Raw genomic sequence first — 25,829 nt, 5'->3', positions numbered from 1 at the left:
GATTTAGCCATGACCTTTTTCCTTCTGTTATACAACCTATTAAGGTTAGGATCCCACAAATGTGGTTTATTTTTCAAGTTTGTTTTGGGCTTACTTCTAGCAGGTACATCAGCCTCTATACAGCCATTTACATGGTTGTATTGGGTGTCTGTGAACAATTCCGCATAGGTTGTTATGAATTCTGGGTTGGGAGGGGCAGTGAATTTTGATAAACTATTGCTTAATAGGGTGTAGTTTGTTTTGGATAAGTTCCTAAATGCTACAGGGTTTGCTGGGGTTACAGAGTTGATTTTTATTTAGAAGGAGACAGCTTTGTGGTCAGACCTTACCACTAAGGAAGTGACAATGGGGGTGGGGAGTGTTGGAATGCAGCACTCTCCAGTACTGGCAAGTACCAGGGTCCAGTATGTTTGAACCTCTGGTGGGTGTAAAGACTATCTGGTCAAGGGTATTTGCATTAATGAAGTCCAGGAATTGTTCTGCCTGCGAGTACGAGGCAGTGCATGCTTCCCTCTCTATAGACAGGTAGTTAAAGTCTCCCATGACTAGTGTGTTTGGTTTAATGTTAAGTGTCTCCAGCAGGTCTGGGTACAAGCTATGGGATTCTAGGACACAGAAAGTGACTTACAGCTTGCTAGGATAAGGTATGGGACTTGGTCTAGGGTAATTTGTACATGGATAAATTCCAGGACATTGCCCTGTTTAACCAATGTAAAGTTATGCTTGCTGCTAATATACACAGGGACTCCTCCCATCTTTTGTCCTCGTCTCTGCAGCCGATGATCTAAATATGTGGAAGGCACTGAAGCCAGAGTACTGTCTGCAGATTTAAACCATGTCACAGTAACAGCACAGATGTCTATATTCTCTGAAGTGAAGAGAGCTTGTAGGGTATGAGTTTCTTATTTGGGATTCTAACACTTGAGCAGTAATGGGTCTATATTAGAACATCGAAGTTTCAGAACTTCGAATGTTCTAATATCGACCCCTATTCAGCGAAAGCTGAAAATAGCGAAGTGACAGAAAACCGAATTCTTTTCTACGGAAAGAATTTGGTTGTCCGTTCCTGTCGCTTCGCTATTTTCAGCACTGTGGTGGAAAGTTACTGGTCGGGTTCAGGTAAGTGTGCGATTGTGTGGACGTGAGGTTTAGGGCAGGTTAGGCGAGTTAGGGTTAGGGCGCAGGTTAGGCAAGTGTGCGAATGTGTGGACGTGAGGGTTAGGGTGGGGTAAGTGAGTTAGGGTTAGGGCGCAAGTGAGGTGTGTGTGCGATAGTGACGGACCTTAGGGTTAGGGTTTGGGTTAAGGTAAGTGGGTAGATAGTGGTGTATGTACAGTTTAGTGAAGGGTTAGATGTAAGATTTTAGGTGTATGTGTGTGGATTGCAGTTTGTTTGGTATGCTTGTGTTTTGTGTGTGTATGTGTGTGTGTGTTTTGGAACAGCAAATTTTTTCCCTAGGAAAAAATTTGCTGTTTTGTATGTTCGATGTTTTCAGTGTTCGCTGAATAGGGGTCGATATTAGAACGTTTGAAGTTCTGAAACTTCGATGTTCTAATACAGACCCGCAATAACACCTTTAGGTTTCTTTGTGCTTTATTTGCTATGTCGGTAGGTTTGTCAACTTAGCATTTCCAAAAAAAAAAAGCTCTAAGGGGACTGGATAAAGTTTTAGCCAATATTCAGAAGCTTAGGGAAGACAGCTGCACACCATTCTTTGTAAAGCAATGTGGTCTGTTCACCATGATCTCAATTGCTGACAAATATCGAATTCTCTTGAAAAAGACATCAGAAATTAAGCCAATTATTGAAGTCAATCATCTTCTGATCATACTTTGGCATCAACCCTTGGTGAAAGTAGAATGCTGCTCAATGCAAGGCAAATAATTACCCAAGACACAATAACGTCTAGCTTCATGTAGTCCAGGAAACTACATTTCAGGTCATTAACTCCCACATGGACTACATGGATTACAAGTTACTGCTGTGGGTCCTTTTTGATTAAACTTCTTGGGAGCATGTAGAGGCCTTTAATTGCATAATGTTATTCAGTTACAGAGGAGGGTTTCTAGAATCTTAAGAGTCCATTTGGAAACATTGAGGAAAATCATTTCAAAGGTTAAGTCAGTGCACAGGTCAGAAATGTCTCTAGACCCAAAAAGCATGCCCCATAAGTAAGATGAAAAAAGTTATGAATACATGTAAAAGTATTATTAATATGATAAGACATAAACCACTTCTTCAGTTTATCACATCAAATGAAAGCATAAGTTATGTACTTATAAGTATTATTTCTTTCCATCCACTTCAACTTGTGGGTTACTGGAACCACGATCAGCCATATTCAAAATACTTCAGCTCCCCAAGCTCCACTTCCTCTAACAATAAATTTCCAACGCTAACTGTGTAACCTCAAACTGAATTTGCTCCTCTCAAACAAACAGTTCCACTCCCCAAGTCAAAAACCTGACACCAAGGACCCCCAAACAAAAGGAAGGAAGGAAATAACAGCTCTGTGACCAGATCGACCAAAGGATTGAGAGGACATAATATAATTGGGAGCAGGTGGGCAGATGGTTGAACCAGACAGAGAGAGAAAACACAGATCTACTGTTATGGTAAATACATACCTTTTGTACTTAATGTCTTTTCCATCTGGGTTCAACCTGTGGGGACAGAGTACCCGGCCAGGTCACACACTATGGAGGTCCTAAGAGAGCAGGTTCCACAATACAGTGAAACCAAAAGAGGCCCTATACCATGACTGAATATCTAACTTGTCGTGAGACACAAATGTATTAGGACACACCCAAGTAGCAGCAGCACAAATGTCATCCATATCTGCTCTTTACAGGAAGGCCACCAAGGTAGCCTCAGCTCTAGAAGAATGACCCTTCAGTTTGAAAAGCAGATTCTTTCCTTTCATATTGTAAACAAAAGAAATACAATTAGATAACTACTTGGATACCAATTTTTCCAAACAGGCTTTAGAGAAAGAAACAAACAACTGGTTAAGCTTTCTGAAGGACTTGGTCCTACCAGATAAAATCTCAACTGCATATGAATGTAAAGAAAATGAAGCAAAACATTCTGCTTTACTAGAAAACTCAGGGAAGAGTACTGGTAAGCAAATGGCCTGACTTAAATTGTTCTCTGCAGCCACCTTATGTAAAACAGCAGGATCAGTTGAGACGATGCCTGTCTTTATAAAAGAAAAAAAAAGTCAGGTACTGAGGTACCGGGGATAAGGCCTGTAATTCTGCCACCCACATGGCAGAAGTAACAGCCATCAAGAACAGAATCTTTCAAGACAAAAATTTCAACAAATCTGTGGCCAAATGTTCAAATGGAGGTCCAGCAAGCACTTGAAACATAAAGGGCAAATCCCAATGAGGAACTGGGCACTAGACAGACAGGGCACAATAAAAAGGTTTCCTTGAGGGAGACCTTTGAAATCTTTAACACTGCTAGTGGCGTATTATCTATACTAATGAGAAAGTCAGAAACTGCTGCCAAGAGCACCTTAATAAATGAAAAAAAAAATAGATCCTGAATGAAATGTCTGCTAGAAAATAAAGGCATATATCTACCGGTGCTGAAAAGGGGTCTAGACCTTTAAAATAAATCCAGAGATGAAACATCTCTACTTGCTAGTGTAAACTTTGAGAGTAGAAATTTTTTGAGATGAGGGCAAAATCTGAATCACTCTGTCTGAAAGCTTGGTATCTCTGGCCATCAAGAGAATTGGAGGAACCATGCAGTTAACTTGAGCTTCCAAAGATCTAGCGAATCCAAGCCCAGTGGATGAGAAACCAGATCCAGAATGGAATCCAGAATACAAAGAGGGTACTTTAGGAGAGGCCAAAGAAAGGGGGAAACATCTGTTATGGTCAAAATGAAGCAATAAGGATTACATTTCCTCTGCAATGGGCAGCCTTCCAGAGAAAGTTTAGTATTAACAGAGCTGGAGGATAAGTAAATAGGAGACCCTGGGACCAAGCATGCAGAACAGCATTCCTGGGTGATGGCCCCTGTGGAGGAACTAAGGCATAATAACTGCTGCACTTGGTGTTGGACGGAGAGGGAAATAGATCACAACATGAAGTACCACAGTGCCAAAAAAAATCTGAACAGCAACCCTCGGATTTAGGAACCACTTGTGAGGAAGAAGAATGTTCCTGCTCAGACTGTCTGCTAAAATGTTGGACTTCCTTGGTATGTGTGTTTCTACAATAAACCATTGAGAAGAAATATCCGGTTGCTAAACCCTCATGGCTTCCTGAAAACAAGATATGATCGGGTTCCTCCCAGTTTGTTCAAATACCAGAAAACAGACATATTGTCCACTTATAATCAGATCACACTCTCGGGGAGGAGGTCCTGAAAAGCCTGCAATGCCAGGAGGACCACCCTCATCTCCAAGACATTGATGTGAGGATTGGTCTTATTCATCAACTGGGTCCCCTGGACTGTCTTCCCCTTCTAAATGCCTTCTCACCCACCCAAGAACGGAGGTGACCATTGTGACTGTACCCTGTAGGGGAGAAGACCAAATGGTCTCCTGGCTAATACCAGGAGGGACTCCAACCATCACTTGATTTTACTGCAGCAAATTTGTTCAATATCATTGGAAAATCCATCAGATGACTCAAGTTGGACCACTGCATCATTACTGTCCACTGCAGAATCTTCATGTGGTACCTCACTAAGGGAAATAGACAAACTGCCACAAACATGTGACCTAAAAGCTTGAGAACCACAGAAGCTGAATGTTTTCTGTAAGACAGTAAGGTGGTGGCCTGCCAGCAAACAGTAGATACCCTGAGTGCTGGAAGCTTTGCAATCTGATAGACAGTGTTAAACTGACAGACTATGAACTTGAAAGTCTGAACTGGTTGCAGACTGGATTTCTCATAGTTTATGGTGATTCCTATGGAAAGGCACAACTGGAATAGACAGTCCCTGGCCCAGGCTAGTAATGCCCTTGTGGAGGAAGTGAGAAGCCAATAGTAAAGGAAGACCTAGAACCCCTGCAGACTGGATTTCTCAGTTTATGGTGATTCCCAAGGAAAGGCACAACTGGAATAGACAGTCCCTGGCCCTGACTAGTAATGGTCTTGTGGAGGAAGTGAGAAGCCAATAGTAAGGGAAGACCTGGAATCCCTGCACCCTGAGCCAGGCTTCCACTACACCTGGTGAACAGCCGAGGGGGAGTAGTGAGACCAAAGGGCAGCATTCTGAATAGGTAATGTTTGGCTCCCAGCTGGAAGAGCAGAAACCTCCTGGACTGCCTCACTATTTTTATATGGTGGTAGATGTCCTCGGGGTCGATCGAACACATCCACTCGACCTTCCTCAAAAGGGGCAGGATGGACTGCAGTGTAACCATCCAAAACTTGGTCCGTTTCATAAAGCGATTTAACTTGCTCAAATCCAGGACTGGCCTGAGGTTCTTATTTTTCTTGGGAACCAAAAAGCATATGGATTCAACCCCAGAAGATCCATGCTGGTATGGTGGTACCTCCTAAATGATGTAACTTTCTAACAGCTTTTTGATTTTGACAGATGCATACCTTTCTGATGGTGTGGCACTTCTGCAAGGTGTTTTGCATTCTCTTTTTAGGGAAATAAAAATGGAATTGTATAGCCTCTGGATGTGATTTGTAACATCCAAACGTCTAAGGTGATGGCTTCCCAAGCTTCTGGTTGCACAGCCAAAACAGCCCTGACTGCCAGACAGTCGATCAACCCTTCACGGATGCACCACCAAAACTAATCAAACCAAATGGTATAATATACTCAGTAAAACTCAGTAACAAAGAAAAACTTAAATACAAAGTTGCAGATAATCAACAGCAGACTTTATTCTCACAACTGAAGTTTAAAGGATTGAGTGCTTTTATCCATTATTGGACTTCTTTAGAATCCAATCTGTGCCCAAAAAACTTACAATTGTATATCATTAACAAACTATTAATCAATCAAAAGTGGGACAATCATATTGATTCTGTAATCATTCATGTAAGGTGTACTAAGAAAAAGAATTTAAATTACATTATGACTTATAAAACACCTATGAATTTCAATGTAAAATATATTATAAATTCACCATTAAATAAAATCAAAATTGTGTAGATAAAAAACAAAGTTCCAAAAAATTATTATTATTATTATTATTATTATTATTATTATTATTATTATTATTAATTATACTATTGTAAAATAAGACAAGGTCATACTTTCACTGCTCTCCTTTTCAATACACTAGTCATAGATATAGTATCACTTAACCCTAGCGTGACTGCAAAGTTTAACTATAATGGCAGACCAAATGTAACTGCCAGACCAGCTCTTTACATACCAGTTAGACCCTGGTTGTTTCACAATTACAAATACACGGCAACTTATAATCCTGTTAAAGCCTTCAATAACTATACTAGGCCCATCATATACATTTTTACAACATTCACATGCACTACCTTTTTTACCCCATGTTTAGCCATAATTTAATGCATAAACTCAGAATAAAACCGGTAAAGTTGTTTGTCACGCTGCAGTTTTTATATCGGTAAAAAAGAAATAAGGTTGCAGATAAATTTAATGTGCACCTTTACAATATTAGAAAACAAAAAAGTACAGTTTTGTACCTACCATAAATGTAGATGTTCGAATATCCACATTGCTGCAGTCCTAACACTTGGGTAGTCCGCTGTCCCAGTCGGCCCGAATACCAAAGTATAAGGCTGACGTCGGTCAAGGCGCATTAATCTGACGTCAGGACGTCAGGGTACAAATGCGCATGACCGACGTCATATCCTCAGTCTTTTCTTGCCCCAGATGTCAGAAGACCCTAAAAAGATAAGGCCAAAACCAAAAAACACCAAACACTCCTGTACCAAATATATGTACAATATATACAAATTTACAAAAGTACAACCCCACCCACACAACCACCCGTAAACACAGAGGGGAAGGAGGGAGGGTAAATTGGACTGCAGCAATGTGGATCTTCGAACATCTACATTTATGGTAGGTACAAAACTGTACTATGTTCTTCATCCCACATTGCTGCAGTCCTAACACTTGGGTAGAATCCCAAAGCAGAGGTAAGGGAGGCTGGCAAATCATAAAGAAGCAAGGGCTGTCAACATGCCCTGCAAAATAGCCGTGGCAAAACCAGCCCTAGATTTAGAGTAGAGAGGAAGGTGGTAATGCTTAGAGAAAGTATGCACTGAACTCCAAGTAGCTGCCTCCAAAATATCCTTAGTTGCCACCCCCCTTAGAAATGCTGTTGAAGTGGCAGTAGCCCTAGTGGAATGAGGCCTAATCCCAGCTGGAATCTCCTTGCCATGATGGGAACAACAAAATGCAATGCAAAACCCAATCCACTTAGAAATAGTTTGTTTTGACACAGGCTTGCCCTGAGAACTCAAAGCAAAAGAAACAAACAACTGCTGAGACTGCCTAAAATCCTTAGTCCTGCTTAAATAATAACGCAACTGCCTGTGTACATCTAAAGTGTGCAAAATCTTTTCCCCCTTATTTTGGGGATCTGCATAAAAAGTAGGCAAATGAATAGTTTGGTTTAAAGCCACACTAGAAACCACCTTAGGCATAAAGGAAGGATTAGTACGTAATGATACCCTATCCTTATGGAAAATCAAAAAAGGCTCAACCGCCATAAGGGCCTGCAATTCAGAAACCCTTCTTGCAGAAGTAATGGCCAACAAAAAAGCAGTCTTCCATGACAAGTATTTCAATTCAGCAGTAGCCGCAGGCTCAAAAGGCTGTAGAGTAAGTTTCTCCAACACAAAATTGAGATCCCAAGCAGGAGTAGGAGCTCTACGTGGGGGTCTTATATTCTTTGCCCCTCTAAGAAATTGCTTGAACAAAGGATGAGAAAACAATGGTGGGTCACAATCATAGTGAGCTGAAATTGCTGCAGCATGAATCTTAATGGAAGAGAAAGACAAACCTTTGTCCAATAACTCAGTAAGATATTGAAGAGCCACACTCAAATTAGGCTCAGAAACCTCCAAATCCTTTGCTGCACTCCAAAATAAAAATCTCTTCCATTTTTCTGCGTACACTTTCCTTGTACTAGGTCTTCTGGCTTCCATAATCACATTCAAAACTTGTTGAGGAAGTTGAGACCTGCTGTGGTTCAAAACAGAATATGCCAGGCTGTTAGATGAAGAGAGTGAAGCTTGACATTGAGTAGATGACCGTCCCTCTGAGACAATAGGTGTGGAATCAAAGGTAAAGGCCATGGAGGCTTCCTTACCAGACTCCTCAGCAATGGGTACCAGTGTTGCCGAGGCCAATCTGGAGCTATTAAAATCATCCTTGGCTTGTCTTGTCTGACCTTTAGGAGTACCTTTGGGAGGAGAGGCAGAGGTGGGAAGGCATACACATGAAGATTTTTCCAACTGAAAGAAAGAGCATCCACTTTCCAAGCTGTGTGATGAAACCTTTTCGTGCAAAACTTTGGCAGCTGGTGGTTTAGTGGAGAAGCGAACAGATCTATGTCTGGAGTTCCCCATGACACTGTCAATTTCTGAAATACATGAAGATCCAGCTTCCACTCGTGGGGATCCATGATTTGCCTGCTTAACACATCTGCTAAGGAGTTCTGTGCTCCCGGCAGAAACCTTGCCTGAAGATTTAGTTGCAAGCTGAGCGCAGTCTCCCACAAAATCATTGCTTGCCTGCATAGAGGATAAGAATGCGTTCCCCCTTGTTTGTTGATGTACCACATGACAGTTGTGTTGTCTGTTAGAATCAACACCTGCCCTGGAAGAAGTAACTCCTTGAAAGCCATTAATGCAAACTGGACTGCTAACATCTCCTTCATGTTGATATGTAGATGCTGTAGTCTGGCAGGCCACTTGTCTTGTATCCACTTTCCATTCAGATGAGCTCCCAAGCTATGTCTGAGGCATCTGTCGTTAGAATCTGACTCGCCTCTGGCGGGTCACAGAGAGTCCCTTGTTTAGGTGACATTCCTGAGCCCACCACAAAAATTCCTTTTGAATGCAAGGTATTATTTGAATGACAGTGTCCAAATCCTGGCAGTGCTGTGTCCACACATTTTGAGATACCATTGCAGCTTCCTCATATGCAGTTTGGCATTGGGAAGCACCAGAATACAAGATGCCATGAACCCTAAGGCTTGAAGGACTGTCCTTGCAGTCAGCCCGGACTGAAGAGATAGTTGATGGAAGTAAAGGGAAAGATTCTTTTGTTTGTCCGGGGATAAAAGGCCATCTGGGTTGCTGTATTCAGTCTCACACCCAGAAAGCACATGTCTTGAGAGGGTACTAGACTGGACTTTATTTCGTTCACAGAATACCCCAGGCATCTTAGCACTGCTATCACATATTCCAAATGCTGAAAAGGTCTTCCTTTTCTTGAGCCAGAATCAGGCAGTCGTCCAAGTAAGGATAGATTTGTATTCCTTTTAGCCTGAAGTAAGCTATCACTGGAGCCAGAACTTTTGTGAATACTCTGGGCAGTAGATAAGCCAAAGGGCAATGCAGAGAACTGATAATGGGAATTCCCAGCTCAAAACGCAGATACTTCCTGCAACTTAGTCTGATAGGCACATGAAGGTAAGCCTCCTTGAGATCTAAAGTTACCATCCAGTGATCTTTGCCCAGCAGAGGTAAAAGCTGTTGTAACGTCAACATTTTGAACTTGGGAATGTCCAGATAAGTGTTGAGGATAGATAAATCCAAAATTGGTCTCCACGTGTTCCCCTTTTTTGGTACTAGGAACAGGCGAGAATAAAATCCTAGGCCCCTTTCTGGCACAGGAACCGGCTGAATGGCCCCTATTTGGAGTAACAGAGAAATTTGCTTGTGGACCTCTTTTCTTTGTAGAGGAGGAATGTCTGGCATGCCTTTGAAAGGAGGCAAGGTATGGAAATAAAACCTGTAACCGTGGTGAATGATATCCAATACCCATCTGTCTTGGGTAATTAAACTCCAATTTTCTTTGAAAAGTGCCAGCCTTCCCCCCAAAGGTGCTGCCAGACGAGAAGGCTCTGGAAGCTGAAAAGGCAGGTCATTGGGTCTGCTTACGAAAGGACTGACCCCTGCCCTCACCAGAAGACTGAGCAGGTGAACTCCCTGTTCTAGGCCTAAAAGAACCTTGAGCTCTGCCCCTACCACGTCTAGACCTACCCCTAGACTGGGAATCATAAGAAGGATATGTCCACCCCTTAGTAGGCCAATTTCTACTAAACTTCGGAGGCTGAACCTGCAAAAATCTTTAACAGTTTGCATAGACTTAGCCTTGTCCTCCATTTTCTTTAAAACTGCTTCCACAGGCGAACCAAACAACACATCAGACTGTAACGGAGCATCCAAAATCCTTGTCTTAACAAGCTCAGCTAAATTCTGATCCCTCAGCCAGGCGTGCCTGCGAAGAACAGAACCAGTGGCAGCCACCCTCAAAGAGGCCTGTACAGCATCAAAACCACATTGCAAGGAATGCTTACCCACCTGTTCAGAAACATGTACTAAATCCTGCAACTCTTTACACTCAATACCTTCCGCCAGAGCATCCACCTTAGACTTCAAATGTGAAAGAAGATAATTTTGGTATTTTAACATGTGGAACTGACAATTCAAAGCCCTCATGGCTAAAGTGGAAGAAGTATACACCTTCTTTCCCCATCTATCCAAAGCCCTTGCCTCTTTATCAGGAGGAACAGGATTTTTAACAACAGAAGCCTTAACACCTTTAGGCCCCTGAGAAACAGTTTCTGGGTCTGCCCTAGGACTCTTAAAAAGATACTTATGAGCTTCAGGCACCCTATAATACCTATCCGGTTTAACTGGGGCAGGAGGCAAAGAGTCAGGGTTCAGGGAAGCCTCTGCAAAAACATCTTCCACCACATCCAGAACAGGAGGTATAGCTAAAGGCCTATGCTGGGGTAGAAACAAAAATTCCCTAAGCCTCTTCCTGGAATCAGAGAAATCTTGACCTTCCCATTTAAAATGCTCCCTCATGGAATGAAGAGTCTCTGAAAAAGAAAAATCCTCAGGCGGAGAAGCCGAAGGAGTAGAATCATCTACATCAGAATCAGAATAAGGAGGATACTCCTGTAAGTCTTCAGCCGAAGACTCAGAAGCCTCCGAACACTGCTCAAAACTCTCAAGCTCAGGTTCCACCCTAGGCCTCCTATCAGGAGGGGGCATAGAACCTCTAATCATAGTAATCAAATCTTCTGCCATTTTAAGCATATGTTTCTTAGGCAAAGACCCTGAAGAAAGTACAGTTTTGTACCTACCATAAATGTAGATGTTCGAGGATCCACATTGCTGCAGTCCTAACTATTGGGTAGTCCGCTGTCCAGTCGGCCCGAATACCAGAGTATATGGCTGACGTCGGTCAGGGCGCATTAGACTGACGTCAGTACGTCAGGGTACTAATGCGCATGACCGACGTCATATCCTCAGTCTTTTCTTGCCCCAGATGTCAGAAGACCCTAAAAAGACAAGGCCCAATATACCTGTACCAAAAATATGTACAATATATACAAAAATATATACAAAAATATCAGCATATAACCTCACCTACACAACCACCCCTAAACACAGAGGGGAAGGAGGGAGGGTAAATTGGACTGCAGCAATGTGGATCCTCGAACATCTACATTTATGGTAGGTACAAAACTGTACTATGTTCTTCATTCCACATTGCTGCAGTCCTAACTATTGGGTAGAATCCCAAAGCAGAGGTAAGGGAGGCTGGCAAATCATAAAGAAGCAGGAGCTGACAACATGCCTTGCAAAATAGCTGTGGCAAAACCAGCCCTAGACTTAGAGTAGAGAGGAAGGTGATAATGCTTAGAGAAAGTATGCACTGAACTCCAAGTAGCTGCCTCCAAAATATCCTTAGTTGCCACCCCCCTTAGAAATGCTGTTGAAGTGGCAGTAGCCCTAGTGGAATGAGGCCTAATCCCAGCTGGAATCTCCTTGCCATGATGGGAATAACAAAATGCAATGCAAAACCCAATCCACTTAGAAATAGTTTGTTTTGACACAGGCTTGCCCTGCGAACTCAAAGCAAAAGAAACAAACAACTACTGAGACTGCCTAAAATCCTTAGTCCTGCTTAAATAATAACGCAATTGCCTGTGTACATCTAAAGTGTGCAAAATCTTTTCCCCTTTATTTTGGGGGTCTGCATAAAAAGTAGGCAAATGAATAGTTTGGTTTAAAGCCACACTAGAAACCACCTTAGGCATAAAGGAAGGATTAGTACGTAATGATACCCTATCCTTATGGAAAATCAAAAGGGCTCTACTGCCATAAGGGCCTGCAACTCAGACACCCTTCTTGCAGAAGTAATAGCCAACAGAAAAGCAGTCTTCCATGACAAGTATTTCAGTTCAGCAGTAGCCGCAGGCTCAAAAGGTTGTAGAGTAAGTTTTTCCAACACAAAATTGAGATCCCAAGCAGGAGTAGGAGCTCTATGGGGGTCTTATATTCTTTGCCCTCTAAGGAACTGCTTGAACAAAGGATGAAAACAATGGTGGGTCACAATCATAGTGAGCTGAAATTGCTGCAGCATGAATCTTAATGGAAGAGAAGGACAAACCTTTGTCCAATAACTCAGTAAGATATTGAAGAGCCACACTCAAATTAGGCTCAGAAATCTCCAAATTCTTTGCTGTACTCCAAAATAAAAACCTCTTCCATTTTTCTGCGTACACTTTCCTTGTACTAGGTCTTCTAGCTTCCATAATCACATTTAAAACTTGTTGAGGAAGTTGAGACCTGCTGTGTTTCAACACAGAATATGCCAGGCTGTTAGATGAAGAGAGTGAAGCTTGACATTGAGCAGATGACCGTCCTTCTGAGATAACAGATGTGGAATCAAAGGTAAAGGCCATGGAGGCTTCCTTACCAGACTCCTTAGTAGTGGGTACCAGTGTTGCCGAGGCCAATCTGGAGCTATTAAAATCATCCTTGGCTTGTCTGACCTTTAAGAGCACCTTTGGAAGAAGAGGCAGAGGTGGAAAGGCATACACATGAAGATTTTTCCAACTGAAAGAAAGAGCATCCACTTTCCAAGCTGCGTGATGAAACCCCTTTGTGCAAAACTTTGGCAGCTGGTGGTTTAGTGGAGAAGCGAACAGATCTATGTCTGGAGTTCCCCATGACACTGTCAATTTCTGAAATACATGAAGATCCAGTTTCCACTCGTGGGGATCCATGATTTGTCTGCTTAACACATCTGCTAAGGAGTTCTGCGCTCCCGGCAGAAACCTTGCCTGAAGAGTTAGTTGCAAGCTGAGCGCAGTCTCCCATAAAATCATCGCTTGCCTGCATAGAGGATAAGAATGTGTTGCCCCTTGTTTGTTGATGTACCACATGACAGTTGTGTTGTCTGTTAGAATCAACACCTGCCCTGGAAGAAGTAACTCCTTGAAAGCCATTAATGCAAACTGGACTGCTAACATCTCCTTCATGTTGATATGTAGATGCTGTAGTCTGGCAGGCCACTTGTCTTGTATCCACTTTCCATTTAGATGAGCTCCCAAGCAATGTCCGAGGCATCTGTCGTTAAAATCTGACTCGCCTCTGGCGGGTCACAGAGAGTCCCTTGTTTAGGTGACATTCCTGAGCCCACCACAAAAATTCTTTTTGAAGGCAAGGTATTATTTGAATGACAGTGTCCAAATCCTGGCAGTGCTGTGTCCATACATTTTTGAGATACCATTGCAGCTTCCTCATATGCAGTTTGGCATTGGGAAGCACCAGAATACAAGATGCCATGAACCCTAATGCTTGAAGGACTGTCCTTGCAGTCAGCACGGACTGATGAGATAGTTGATGGAAGTAAAGGGATAGACTCTTTTGTTTGTCCGGGGTTAAAAGGCCATCTGGGCTGCTGTATTCAGTCTCACACCCAGAAAGCACATGTCTTGAGAGGGTACTAGACTGGACTTTATTTCGTTCACAGAATACCCTAGGCATCTTAGCACTGCTATAACATATTCCAGATGCTGTAGAAGGTCTTCCTTTTCTTGAGCCAGAAGCAGGCAGTCGTCCAAGTAAGGATAGATTTGAATTCCTTTTAGCCTGAAGTAAGCTATCACCGAGCCAGAACCTTTGTGAATACTCTGGGCGCAGTAGATAAGCCAAAGGGCAATGCAGAGAACTGATAATGAGAATTTCCAGCTCAAACGCAGATACTTCCTGCAACTTAGTCTTATAGGCACATGAAGGTAAGCTTCCTTGAGATCTAAAGTTACCATCCAGTGATCTTTGCCCAGCAGAGGTAAAAGCTGTTGTAACGTCAACATCTTGAACTTGGGAATGTCCAGATAAGTGTTGAGGATAGATAAATCCAAAATTGGTCTCCACGTGTTCCCCTTCTTTGGTACTAGGAACAGGCGAGAATAAAATCCTAGGCCCCTTTCTGATACAGGGACTGGCTGAATGGCCCCTATTTGGAGTAACAGAGAAATTTGCTTGTGAGCCTCTTTCCTTTGTGGAGGAGGAACGTCTGGCATGCCTTTGAAAGGGGGCAATGTATGGAAATAAAACCTGTAACCGTGGTGAATGATATCCAACACCCATCTGTCTTGAGTAATTAAATCCCAATTTTCTTTGAAAAGAGACAGTCTTCCTCCCAAAGGAGCTGCCAGACGAGAATCTACTGGCAGCTGAAAAGGCAGGTCATTGGGTCTGTTTACGAAAGGACTGACTCCTGCCCTCACCAGAAGGCTGAGCAGGTGAACTCCCTGTTCTAGGCCTAAAAGAACCTTGAGCTCTGCCCCTACCACGTCTAGACCTACCCCTAGACTGGGAATCATAAGCAGGATATGTCCATCCCTTAGTAGGCCAATTTCTACTAAACTTCGGTGGCTGCACCTGCAAAAAATCTTTAACAGTTTGCATAGACTTAGCTTTGTCCTCCATTTTCTTTAAAACTGCTTCCACAGGCGAACCAAACAACACATCAGACTGTAAAGGAGCATCCAAAATCCTTGTCTTAACATGCTCAGCTAAATTCTGATCCCTCAACCAGGCATGCCTGCGAAGAACAGAACTAGTGGCAGCCACCCTCGAGGAGGCCTGTACAGCATCAAAACCACATTGCAAAGAATGCTTACCCACTTGTTCAGACACATGAACTAAATCCAGCAACTCTTTACACTCAATACCTTCCGCCAAAGCATCCACCTTAGATTTCAGTTGTGAAAGGAGATAATTTTGATATTTTAGCATGTGAAACTGACAATTCAACGCCCTCATGGCTAAAGTGGAAGAAGTATACACTTTCTTTCCCCATCTATCCAAAGCCCTTGCCTCTTTATCAGTGGGAACAGGGTTTTTAACCACAGAGGCCTTAACACCTTTAGGTCCCTGAGAAACAGTTTCGGGTCTGCCCTAGGACTCTTAAAAGATACTTATGAGCTTCAGGCACCCTATAGTACCTATCAGGTTTAACAGGAGCAGGAGGCAAAGAATCAGGGTTCAGGAAGCCTCTGCAAAACATCTTCCACCACATTCAACACAGGAGGTATAGCTAAGGGCCTATGCTGGGGTAAAACAAGAATTCCCTAAGCCTTTTCCTGGAATCAGAGTAATCCTGGCCTTCCCATTTAAAGTGCTCCCTCATGGAATGCAGAGTCTCTGAAAATGAGAAATCCTCAGGAGGAGAAGCTGTAGGAGTGGAATCATCCACATCAGAATCAGAATAAGGAGGATACTCCTGCAAATCTTCCGCAGAAGACTCAGAAGCCTCTGAACACTGTTCAAAACTATCAAACTCAGGTTCCACCCTAGGCCTCATCAGGAGGGGGCATAGAACCTCTAATCATAGTAATCAAATCTTCTGCCATTTTAAGCATATGTTTCTTAGGCACAGAACCTGAAGTGCTAGGGGAAACCCCCACTGAAGCTAAACTTGGCCTACCTCTCAAAGAAGTTTTGGAAACAGAAGGAGAGGCTCTAACTCCCTTGGGAAGAGAGGGAAGAACAGTTACCTGAGAAGCCCCCTCAGCCTGGCCTACCTCCTGAGAAGGCACATCCTGTAACAGTAAAGTCTCTGCCTGAGACTCCAAAGAAACTCCTGGCAAAACCTCTGGCTCCACTGAGCCTTCTAAAGAACCGGCGTCCGGGACTGCCGGTTCATCAACCCTAGGCTTCGCTGTTTTGTCCTTGCGCTTCTTGGACGAAGCGGGCGTCGGAGCATCCGACGGCATTTTATAATTGCAACGCTTCCCAAACACTAACCTGGCACAGTCTAACCTTCTCTTAATAGTGCGTTTGTTAAACCTAGCACAAGAGCGGCATCCAACAACGCCGTGCTCAGGCCCTAAACAAGGTATACACAAGGTATGGTAATCCCTATGAGGTATCTGTTTCCCACAAGAAATACAGTTATTCACTTTTTCTGACATCCGGTTAAATACTGAGGCAAGAAAAACCAAAATGTTCCCAACGGGTACTTAGCCAACTCTGATTCGGTCTGAAACTCCGACTTCAGAAAATTTCAGAACGCCAACCTGCACTCGCAAAACTGCTTCTGCATCGGACCATGCGGCAAAAAAGACTGAGGATATGACGTCGGTCATGCGCATTAGTACCCTGACGTACTGACGTCAGTCTAATGCGCCCTGACCGACGTCAGCCATATACTCTGGTATTCGGGCCGACTGGACAGCGGACTACCCAATAGTTAGGACTGCAGCAATGTGGAATGAAGAACATCTAGGAGAGACACCCACTGAAGTTAAACCTGGCCTGCCTCTCGAAGAAGCCTTGGAAACAGAAGGGGAGGGCCTAGCCACCTTAGGAAGGGAGGGGAGAACAGCTACCTGAGAAGCCCCTTCAGCCTGGCCTACCTCCTGAGAGGACACATCCTGTAACAGTAAAGTCTCTCCCTGAGACTCCAAAGAAACTTCTGGCAGAACCTCCGGCTCCACCGAGCCTTCTAAAGAACCGACGTCCGGGACAGACGGTTCTTCCAACCTAGGCTTTGCTGCTTTGTCCTTGCGCTTTTTAGACGAAGCGGGCGTCGGAGCATCCGACGGCATTTTATAATTACAACGTTTCCCAAAAACTAACCTGGCACAGTCTAATCTTCTCTTTATAGTGCGCTTGTTAAATCTAGCACAAGAGCGACATCCAACAACGTCGTGCTCAGGCCCTAAGCAAGGTATACACAAGGTATGGTAATCCCTATGAGGTATCTGTTTCCCACAAGAAATACAGTTATTCACTTTTTCTGACATCCGGTTAAATACCGAGGCAAGAAAAAACCAAAATATTCCCCAACGGGGTACTTAGCCAACTTTGATTCGGTCTGAAACTCCGACTTCAGAAAATTTCAGAACGCCAACCTGCACTCGCAGTACTGCTTCTGCATCGGACCATGCGGCAAAAAAGACTGAGGATATGACGTCGGTCATACGCATTTGTACCCTGACGTCAGATTAATGCGCCTTGACCGACGTCAGCCTTATACTTTGGTATTCGGGCCGACTGGGACAGCGGACTACCCAAGTGTTAGGACTGCAGCAATGTGGGATGAAGAACATCTGACAAACGCACCATATAGACATAAAAATGACTGTTCAACTTTTAAGAGATTTAATTCTTTTTTTTTTTATTATCGATACAGTACATGAAAGAACTCTGCATTGGACTTGGGAAACCAGACTAAAATGCAGTCAAGTCAAGGTTAAATAACAGTATATCTAGGACTAGTGTATTGAAAATGAACACATTAAAAGTATGACCTTGCTCTGTTTTTACAGCAATGTACTAATAAATTGAGTAGGAGTTTGATGGCTGGCAGACAGAGAAGTAGAAAGCATCTAGGGGTAGGGAGAAAAAAAATCACCAAACTCCTTAGTAAAATTTACATATCCAAAACCAGAGCCCCTAGGGTGATACAAGATGGTCACTAATTTTTCTACAGGACCAAACTTATTACAATCATTCTCAAGTGAAAGCTACAAAACAAGCAATTGTTGTAGTTCAATTTTTGATAAATTATACGTTTGAGGGTAAGGTGTACTTTGAAGGCAAGCTTACATGATATCATGCAAGATGAGAAAGGAGGAGCAGTAAGCTAATCAGCATGTTTAGACAGATTATAATGCATATATAGATGATGGAAGCAAAGGTAAAGTGATACTTAGATTACCTCCTAAATCTTCCACACCGTAATGTAGTGAACACTTGGAGTACAGTAGCAGGATATACAGCATCACTAGTGGACAGAGTTAGATATTGTTATATGCTATATTTGCTCTTGCCTTGATAGTTATTCTCACTGTATTATCATTCTTTGGTGATTGTTTGTGCTGTATGCAGCTGTACACATTATCAAGTTTTACATAATATTTTTACTGTACTGCCTTTCCCACTTTGGCCGGGGTTGGGACTGAAAAGGGCACCTGGGCCAGCTCAGTTACACACACACACAAACATACACACACACACACACACACACACACACACACACACACACACACACACACATTGCAGCCTCATACAACTTCTACCCATCTAAATAAATACACTTCTGTACGATCACCAAACCTGACTACCACAGGAATTGCCGTCATCCCCACCTCATCCCCTTGCAAGAAGAAACAGCTCTCCATGTATCTCTCCCTCTTTTACCAAGAGACTCAATGACTCCAACCAGCAGTATCACATAGAGGGCTCAAAATAAAGAAGGATGCAACGTACTCAGCACCTATGCCTTACACACTAGTAAGAAAACATGCTGCACAACTGTCCCACCAACTCTGATGAACTATACATAACTGCTCAGTGGATATACAGACTGCAGTGGCATGGGGGGTGACACCTGTAACAGAGTGTGGCAGCAGTAGAAAAGGTCAGCAGCCACAATCTGTCTTTTCTGCATAATCTAGCTCAACAAAAGATGCTTTCAGCAATCCAATATGCAAATCAGATGGAAATTGATCATCAAAAGCATATATGATGATATCATGTAGCCCTGCAACATTGTACTCTCTCATTTCTCTCTCTCTTCTACATCAATAATTAAATGCATAACAAAGGAAGAAAGAGGATGCCTATCTAATTTACTTAAGTAGCTAGATCCCCTATGCCACTGTTCTACTCATCTGCCACCATAGACCCAGTATACCAAATCAAGCAAACAATGCAAAGCAAAAAGGTAAACTCAACGAATGGTTACAAAAATTGTGCTTGCACCATACTGATATTGACATATTCTTCTCATATATGGTGAGTTACACCCAAGTTAATCAGTGCAGTAACTAAGAAACTGAATTTAGAAACAAAATACTTATAATAAAGTCACTGGATACTGAAAAGAATTAGCAGTACTGCAGAAAGATCTTCATATCTTGGGAGTGTGGATCTCAAAACAAAAAAACAAATAGTTACACATGCCCTTTAGTTAAATAGGTAAATAAATAAGCAAACAGTCTTAACTCTGCTCTCAGTAAAAATGATTGTTTGATATACTAACCTAAAATCACTTCTTCCTCTTGAGGAAGTACACTCTTCGCAGTTTTGCAAGACTCTTGTGTGTTTAAACTGATGCCCTTTTTTTCCAACATACCTTTAAAAAATTCTTCTCTCTCAATTGAACATAAAAGTTCATCACTTGCACAATTCAACTGATTAAATGAATGCCCTACTTTTGAAGGGGGTTGCATAGTTTGATTAATCTTGTCTTTCATCCTTTTAAATATTCGAGCAGGAGATTCAACACATACTGGATAAACGTCCGGTCTTTTAAAAACAGAACCTTTGGTGTCAGAACTCAAATGATTTTGCATAGATACTTTTCTGATATAACTTGTTTCTGAATCAGTTTCAATGGGATCTGGAGAACTTGCAGAAAAAGTGCCTTCCTGTTGTAGTGTGGAACGTAATCGACTCTTCGTTTTTGTGTCTTTCTGCTTCCTGTATACATTTTCATGGCACAAATTTTCTGTATTGCCACCACTTTGAAACAATGAATCTTTAGTTTTCAAAACGTCACATAATGCAATAGGAAAACCTGAAGAACTGTCCTTACATGAAGATTGCTGCTGAAGCGTATCTGTGGTTCTGCAACTTGCCACATCTTTCAACTGAGCAGAAAAACCCATCTTTAGTGATGGAGCTGCAAACATCACGCAAAGTTGAAGAGCTCACCAAGCTTCAAACACTTTTTTTGGAGGCAGGAATAAAACCAGAACTTTAGACTTCATTCATACAAGGTTGAAATCTTATTGGAAAAAAGTTTCATTTTTCTGTCCAAAACAAAAAGATTGACAATTAAAGAGAGATCTTTACAACCTAGAAAGCTAATACTGCTATGCTTCATATGCAGACACAGAATGTTTTATTATGTAGATGTGCTCATAAAAAATAAATATATGTATATATATATATATATATATATATATATATATATATATATATATATATATATTTATATATATACACACACACACACACACACACACACACACACACACACATTATATATATATATATCTATGGAACATATTCGCAGCAGAACTCTGTTTAGTTACTCTTTTGCTATATAAAAAAAGGAAGGGGAAAAACCACCACACTTTTCCTTTTTTTCCCCTTTTGTGATATTCCATTTCTCATAGGTTTTATTTACCAGTTTTGTATTCATTAGAACACATGGAAATATCAGAAAACCCTTTACGGACACTACTTGGGCCAACAGCAGACAGCATATTACAATACAGTTAAAAGTATTTAAAACACAGAATCAGAACAGATGCAGAAATTGCAATGACAGAATCAGAACAGATACTTAGAGTAAGACAAAATAAAAATACAAGATTAGTTTCATTAGCATAAAAAGACAATAAAAACAGAACATGCATGTTAATTTCCAAGCTGAATATTATTTCCATTAAAATAAAAAAAACAGTGTATGGGAAGGGGGTATAGCCAGCAGGAGGTCACAAAGGTATACTCTCAAGTGAGTAAGTTGAGACATACCAAGGCGAAACCTTATTACTCAAGTAGAGAGGAGCAGTTTGATGCAGTAGCTTCTAGATCTAGGAAAGAATCAGTAAATCTTCCTTATTGTAACAACATTGATAAAAGTTAGGAATGCTATTACATCTAATTGGAACATACTTATGGTGGATGACAAGATTAGATATATAGTAGGGGATTATCCTACTTTCACGTGTAAGAACATGAAAAGCCTTAAGCAACAACTTTGTTATAATAGGTTCATAGGTTCATAGGTTCATACTAGGCTATCTGCCCGAGGGCATTTATAAGCCTAGCCCATTGTTTTGTGGCTTACGCCACCCCTTTAGTATGGGGAACTATACCCATTATTTTGCTGTGCCTCTGTCAAGCAGTGACACTGAGGTAATTCCTGGGGTATATCTGCGATCTCCCATCCATTGGTCAAGATTTCTCTTGAACAAGGCCAGCGAGGTGCTCTGCCTCACATGTACCGGGATTTTGTTCCACAGCATAGGGAGTCTTTGGGTGATGAATCTATCTCTCCAGCACGTCCTATTAATAGCCGTGTCGAGGTTTAAGTCTCCGCCCTTGTGGCTCTGATGGATCTAGATTTTTGAGGCGAAGCATATTCATCAAATCTGGGTTTGACATGGCCTTGTATGTTAGGCAAAGGTCACCTCTGAGCAAGCGGTGGCGACTGAATAGAGCTGGAGTTCTTTCAGTCGGGCAGCATAGGACAGATTTTGAGACCCTTTATCCTTTTGGTGAGGAACTTTTGTGGCCTCTCCAGCTGCTGCAAGTGTCGGGTCAGATACATTCGAATGGGGCATTGTACTCAATCATTGGTCTGATGAGTGATGAGTAAAGGGAGACTATGACCTCCCTTGATCTAGATGAGAATCCCTTCATGATAAGGTGGGCAATGTAGAAGGACTTCCTAACTACTTTAGCTACATGGGTGTCGAATGACAGACTACTATCAACCTGGGTCCCCAGGTCCCTGATAACTTCTTCTGTGCTCAGTGGATTGCCACCTATTTGGTAGCTAGGGGTAACCTTGTTTTTCCCGAAGGGTATGACTATGCATTTTTTGGCATTTAACTTTAGGCCGTGGCTCTGGCACCAATTATCCGTTTCTGTGAGACCCTTCTGAAGGATATCTGTGTCAGATGTGTTTTCTACTATGGCGCCCAGTTTGCAGTCATCTGCAAACTTTGTCAGCCATAACCCTCCTGTGTTTGCTTGTACTTCGGAAAAGTAGATGCCAAACAAGAGTGGGCCCAGGACTGAGCCCTGTGGGACACCACTTGTGACAGGCTTTGAGTCTGACATGGAGCCAGCAACTCTGACCCTGTGGGTTCTGTCACTCAGCCAGTTTGCAACCCATCTTGTGATGTATGGGTTAACATTTAAGCTGATTTTTTCAATGATACCCGAGTGGGGTATTGTATCGAAGGCCTTAGCCAGATCGAGGTAGGCTGTATGGACTGCCTTTCCCTCATCAATGGCTTTGGTGACTGTTTCGAAAAAGTCAACCAAGTTTAAAAGGCATGATCTGCCTTTGACAAAGCCAAACTGGGTTGGATCCAAAGTCTGCAAATTCCCTATGTCTTTATTTATGAGGTCCATTATGATCCTCTCCATGACTTTGCAGATAAGGCTTGTCAAGCTAATGGGCTGGTAATTTCCAGGGTCTGTGGAGGCACCGCCTTTGTGAAGTGGGACCACAGTTGCAGTGCGCCACTCCTGGAGTGCGTATCCAGAGGTAAGACTTTGATTAAACAGCTGTCCTAGCTGTGGGTTTAATTCCTCATTGAGTTCGTGGAGCACACAGCCGGGGACACCATCGGGTCCCATGGATGCTGTGTTTTTTGCTTTGGAGAGAGCAGTTCTCACTTGGGCGCTGGAGATGTTTGGAGGGCTGCACTCATTTGGTATAGATATCTCTCCTTTTGGGGGGGAGGGGAGAAGTTTGCACTGAACCTGTCAGCCAGTATGTTGGCAATGTCTGTAGGATCAGTAATCTTCACATCATTTTGAACTAGTTCTGAGCATATCTGGGAGTTTCCTCCTAGGTTTCTAACATAGCTAAAGAAGGCCTTATGATTGTCTTTTGAGTCTTTAGCTATTTTTCTCTCGAAATTTGCTTTGGATGATTTTATGAGAGCTCTTAGTTTTTTACTTAAAGTGATCAAGGGTGTCTTACCTTTTAAGGATTTTGCTCTATCTTGTAGTAGCTTCCTCCTTTTGTTGTAGAGTTTGTTTATGGCTGGGGTCCACCAGACTGGACGCTTGCCTTTGGTACAAAGAGTCTTTGTTTTGCTTGGGATTGCCTTATCCATGCAGTCCTGCAGGTGCTGGTAGAAGGCGTTTGTAAGTGATTCAGCGGCTTGAGTATTGTTTTCCGCTGAAAGGAGACCACACTAGTCTTTAGAAGTGTGAAGTCGGCTTTTGAGAAGTTCTTTACTGTGGTCTTTTTTATTTCAGGTGGGGGTGGGATGAGGACCTCCAGCGAGATTAGTTTGTGATCTGATCTCACCAGTGAGGGGTATACTTCCGGTGTTGAACATTGTGCTCCCATGTTCGTGATGATGAGATCAAGTATGTTATCTCCTCTTGTGGGGATGGTGACTAGTTGTTCCATGGCATTTGAGTTTATGAATTCCAGGAACTTTTGGGCTAGGGTGTTTGGGCTTGAGTAGTGTTCCCAGTCTATATTAGGGTAATTGAAGTCACCTAGTATGATGGTGTTTGGTGATACATTTATCCCCTCTAGTGTTTTCAGGAAGGCCATGTGAGTTTCCTGAGTTTGTGAGGGTGGCCTGTAACATGCTACAATTTGCAGAGCAGTCTTGCCTATGGTTAATTGCACCTGGATGGTCTCCGATGCATCGTGCGTTGCCACCAGTCTTGAGGTGTGGGTGTCCTTGATGAATATGGATACCCCCTCCTTTCTTGGTATTGTCCGGATTTTGGGGCGGAACGCATGATATGAGGTAAAACCTGATAGCGCTGGGGTGCTCTCAGGAGCCTTGAACCAGGTTTCTGTCACAGCACAGACATCGATGTTCTCCATACTGAGAAGGGCCTCGAGTCGTGCATTTTGAGATTTAGACTTCTGGCATTGAGCAGCATTACCCTTAGTTTTTTCCTTTTTGTGTTCTAGGGTGGTAGGTTTAGAATTTGAGCCTTGCCTAAAAAGGCACTATGGGGGTGGCAAGAGCCTTTGCCAATATCCGAATCCCAGGGTGACAGGTGCAAGCCGTCCCTTGCGAAGCAGCGTGGCTTGTCCAGCATGTCATCCCAGGCAGACAGATACTGGATCCCCTTTGAATGACACCAGTGTTTAAGCCAATTGTTAAAGCTGATCATCTTATCTCTGTATTGTGGCATCATTCTTGGTGAAGGTAGGATACTGCTCAAGGTCAGGGTCATACCTGCCTGGGCTACATAATCAGAGAGCTCCTCAATGTCTCTTTTCATGTAGTCCAGGGAGGTACGTCTCAGGTCGTTTACACCAGCGTGGACAATGACTGAGTCATATTTGTACCTGCTGTTGAGAGACCTGAGTGCTTGCGTTATGTGGCGGATTCTAGCGCCCGACAGGCAGCTTACTGTGACCTTCTCCTTACTCAGTCTGGTGAGCGGGACATCAGTGTGTCTGACTATGGAGTCACCAATGACTAGTGTGTCTGGCATTGTGTTTGGCCTTAAGGGCTGTGACTGTTTGACACTCTGACTGTGAGGTCTATGTGTTGTGGGTGTTGTGTTCTGAGGTGGTGGTTGTTTGGGTGTCTGCTTTGGTGGCCTCTGCTGTTTTGGTAGATTTTTGATCAGAGCCTCCGAGTATGTCTTTGTGTGTTTATGTGTATGATTTGAGGTTATAATGGTACTATGTGAGACTGGGTCTATAGTGTGTGTGGTAACCTTCTCCTCCTGACTGGTCTTGCCAGTCCTATGTTGAGAGAGCTCAGCCTCCAGTTTGGCCGTATAGTTGCATCTCTCGCATGTATTTGTGTTTTGTGGGAGGAGGAAAGGGTTGTCTGTGTACATGAGGCAATTGAAACATTGCCTCAATATTCCCAGGTTCACCAGCTGAGCAGGAGAGGACACTAGCAACTGATCCTCGACAAGCTAGAAGGGAAAACGAAAAAGTTTAAAAAATTATTCCGGGGACGTGGGTGACCGAGAAATGGGCGGTTGCCTTTTTGGGGTACTATCTATGACAAGAGTGCCGTATCAAGGTAATAAGTACTGTAGGAGCAAGTGCTAGGTTTAATAGATAGAGAATAGTCTACTTGGAGTCAAGTAGAGTTGATCTTTTTAGTTATAGGATACGCTGATTTGATCAGTAGTATAGTTCGAGGAAGGTAGTTTTAAGGGAAAATTTAAAGAGTGGACTTTAGGTAGCCCGAATAGTTTAAACCTGCTTAACCGGCACTGCCCTAGTGTGCAACAGTGGCAGCTCACGCTAAATCGCGCTAACGCGTTTAGCTGCTTTATACCAGGGGCTGGAAAAGCTAGAAACTGGCCCAAAGCGACCAATAAACTACTAGTTACTGGCTGAAACCTCACAAAACTGGACAAAGGCAGCTCAATGCTTCCCACTCCCACTGGTAAGCAAGGTAGCTTCCCTTCCCCCAAATAAGGCAAGGAAACAGTACACAGGAACTACAACCAAAGCCCAGGAATCAGCAACTCTGAAACTGGACTAAACTAGTAAAGCAGGAAAGCAAGGTAGCTTCCCTTCCCCCAAATAAGGCAAGGAAACAGTACACAGGAACTACAACCAAAGCCCAGGAATCAGCAACTCTGAAACTGGACTAAACTAGTAAAGCAGGAAAA

General features: G+C 42.8%; 1 protein-coding gene across 3 annotated transcripts in view; it reads right to left on the bottom strand.

Moving 5' to 3' along the window:
• MIS18BP1 (MIS18 binding protein 1) overlaps window positions 1-25,829 on the bottom strand; it is a 2,747,318-nt gene that overhangs the window by 2,659,251 nt on the left and 62,238 nt on the right. For 2 of the 3 annotated variants that reach the window (XM_044074258.1, XM_044074259.1), the window contains exon 2: window positions 19,501-20,272. The exons of the other annotated variant lie outside the window; for it this stretch is intronic. In XM_044074258.1, the coding sequence (XP_043930193.1) occupies window positions 19,501-20,152 (652 nt within the window). In that variant the 5' untranslated portion in view covers window positions 20,153-20,272. The remainder of the gene's footprint in view (window positions 1-19,500; window positions 20,273-25,829) is intronic. 3 annotated transcript variants of the gene reach the window in all.

Source organism: Protopterus annectens, chromosome 6.part0 (assembly GCF_019279795.1).
Source record: "Protopterus annectens isolate FY-2018-M chromosome 6.part0, PAN1.0, whole genome shotgun sequence".
NCBI classification, from domain to species: domain Eukaryota; kingdom Metazoa; phylum Chordata; order Ceratodontiformes; family Protopteridae; genus Protopterus; species Protopterus annectens.
The sequence above is the reverse complement of the archived record's forward strand: the minus strand, read 5'-3'. Positions and strand labels throughout refer to the sequence as shown.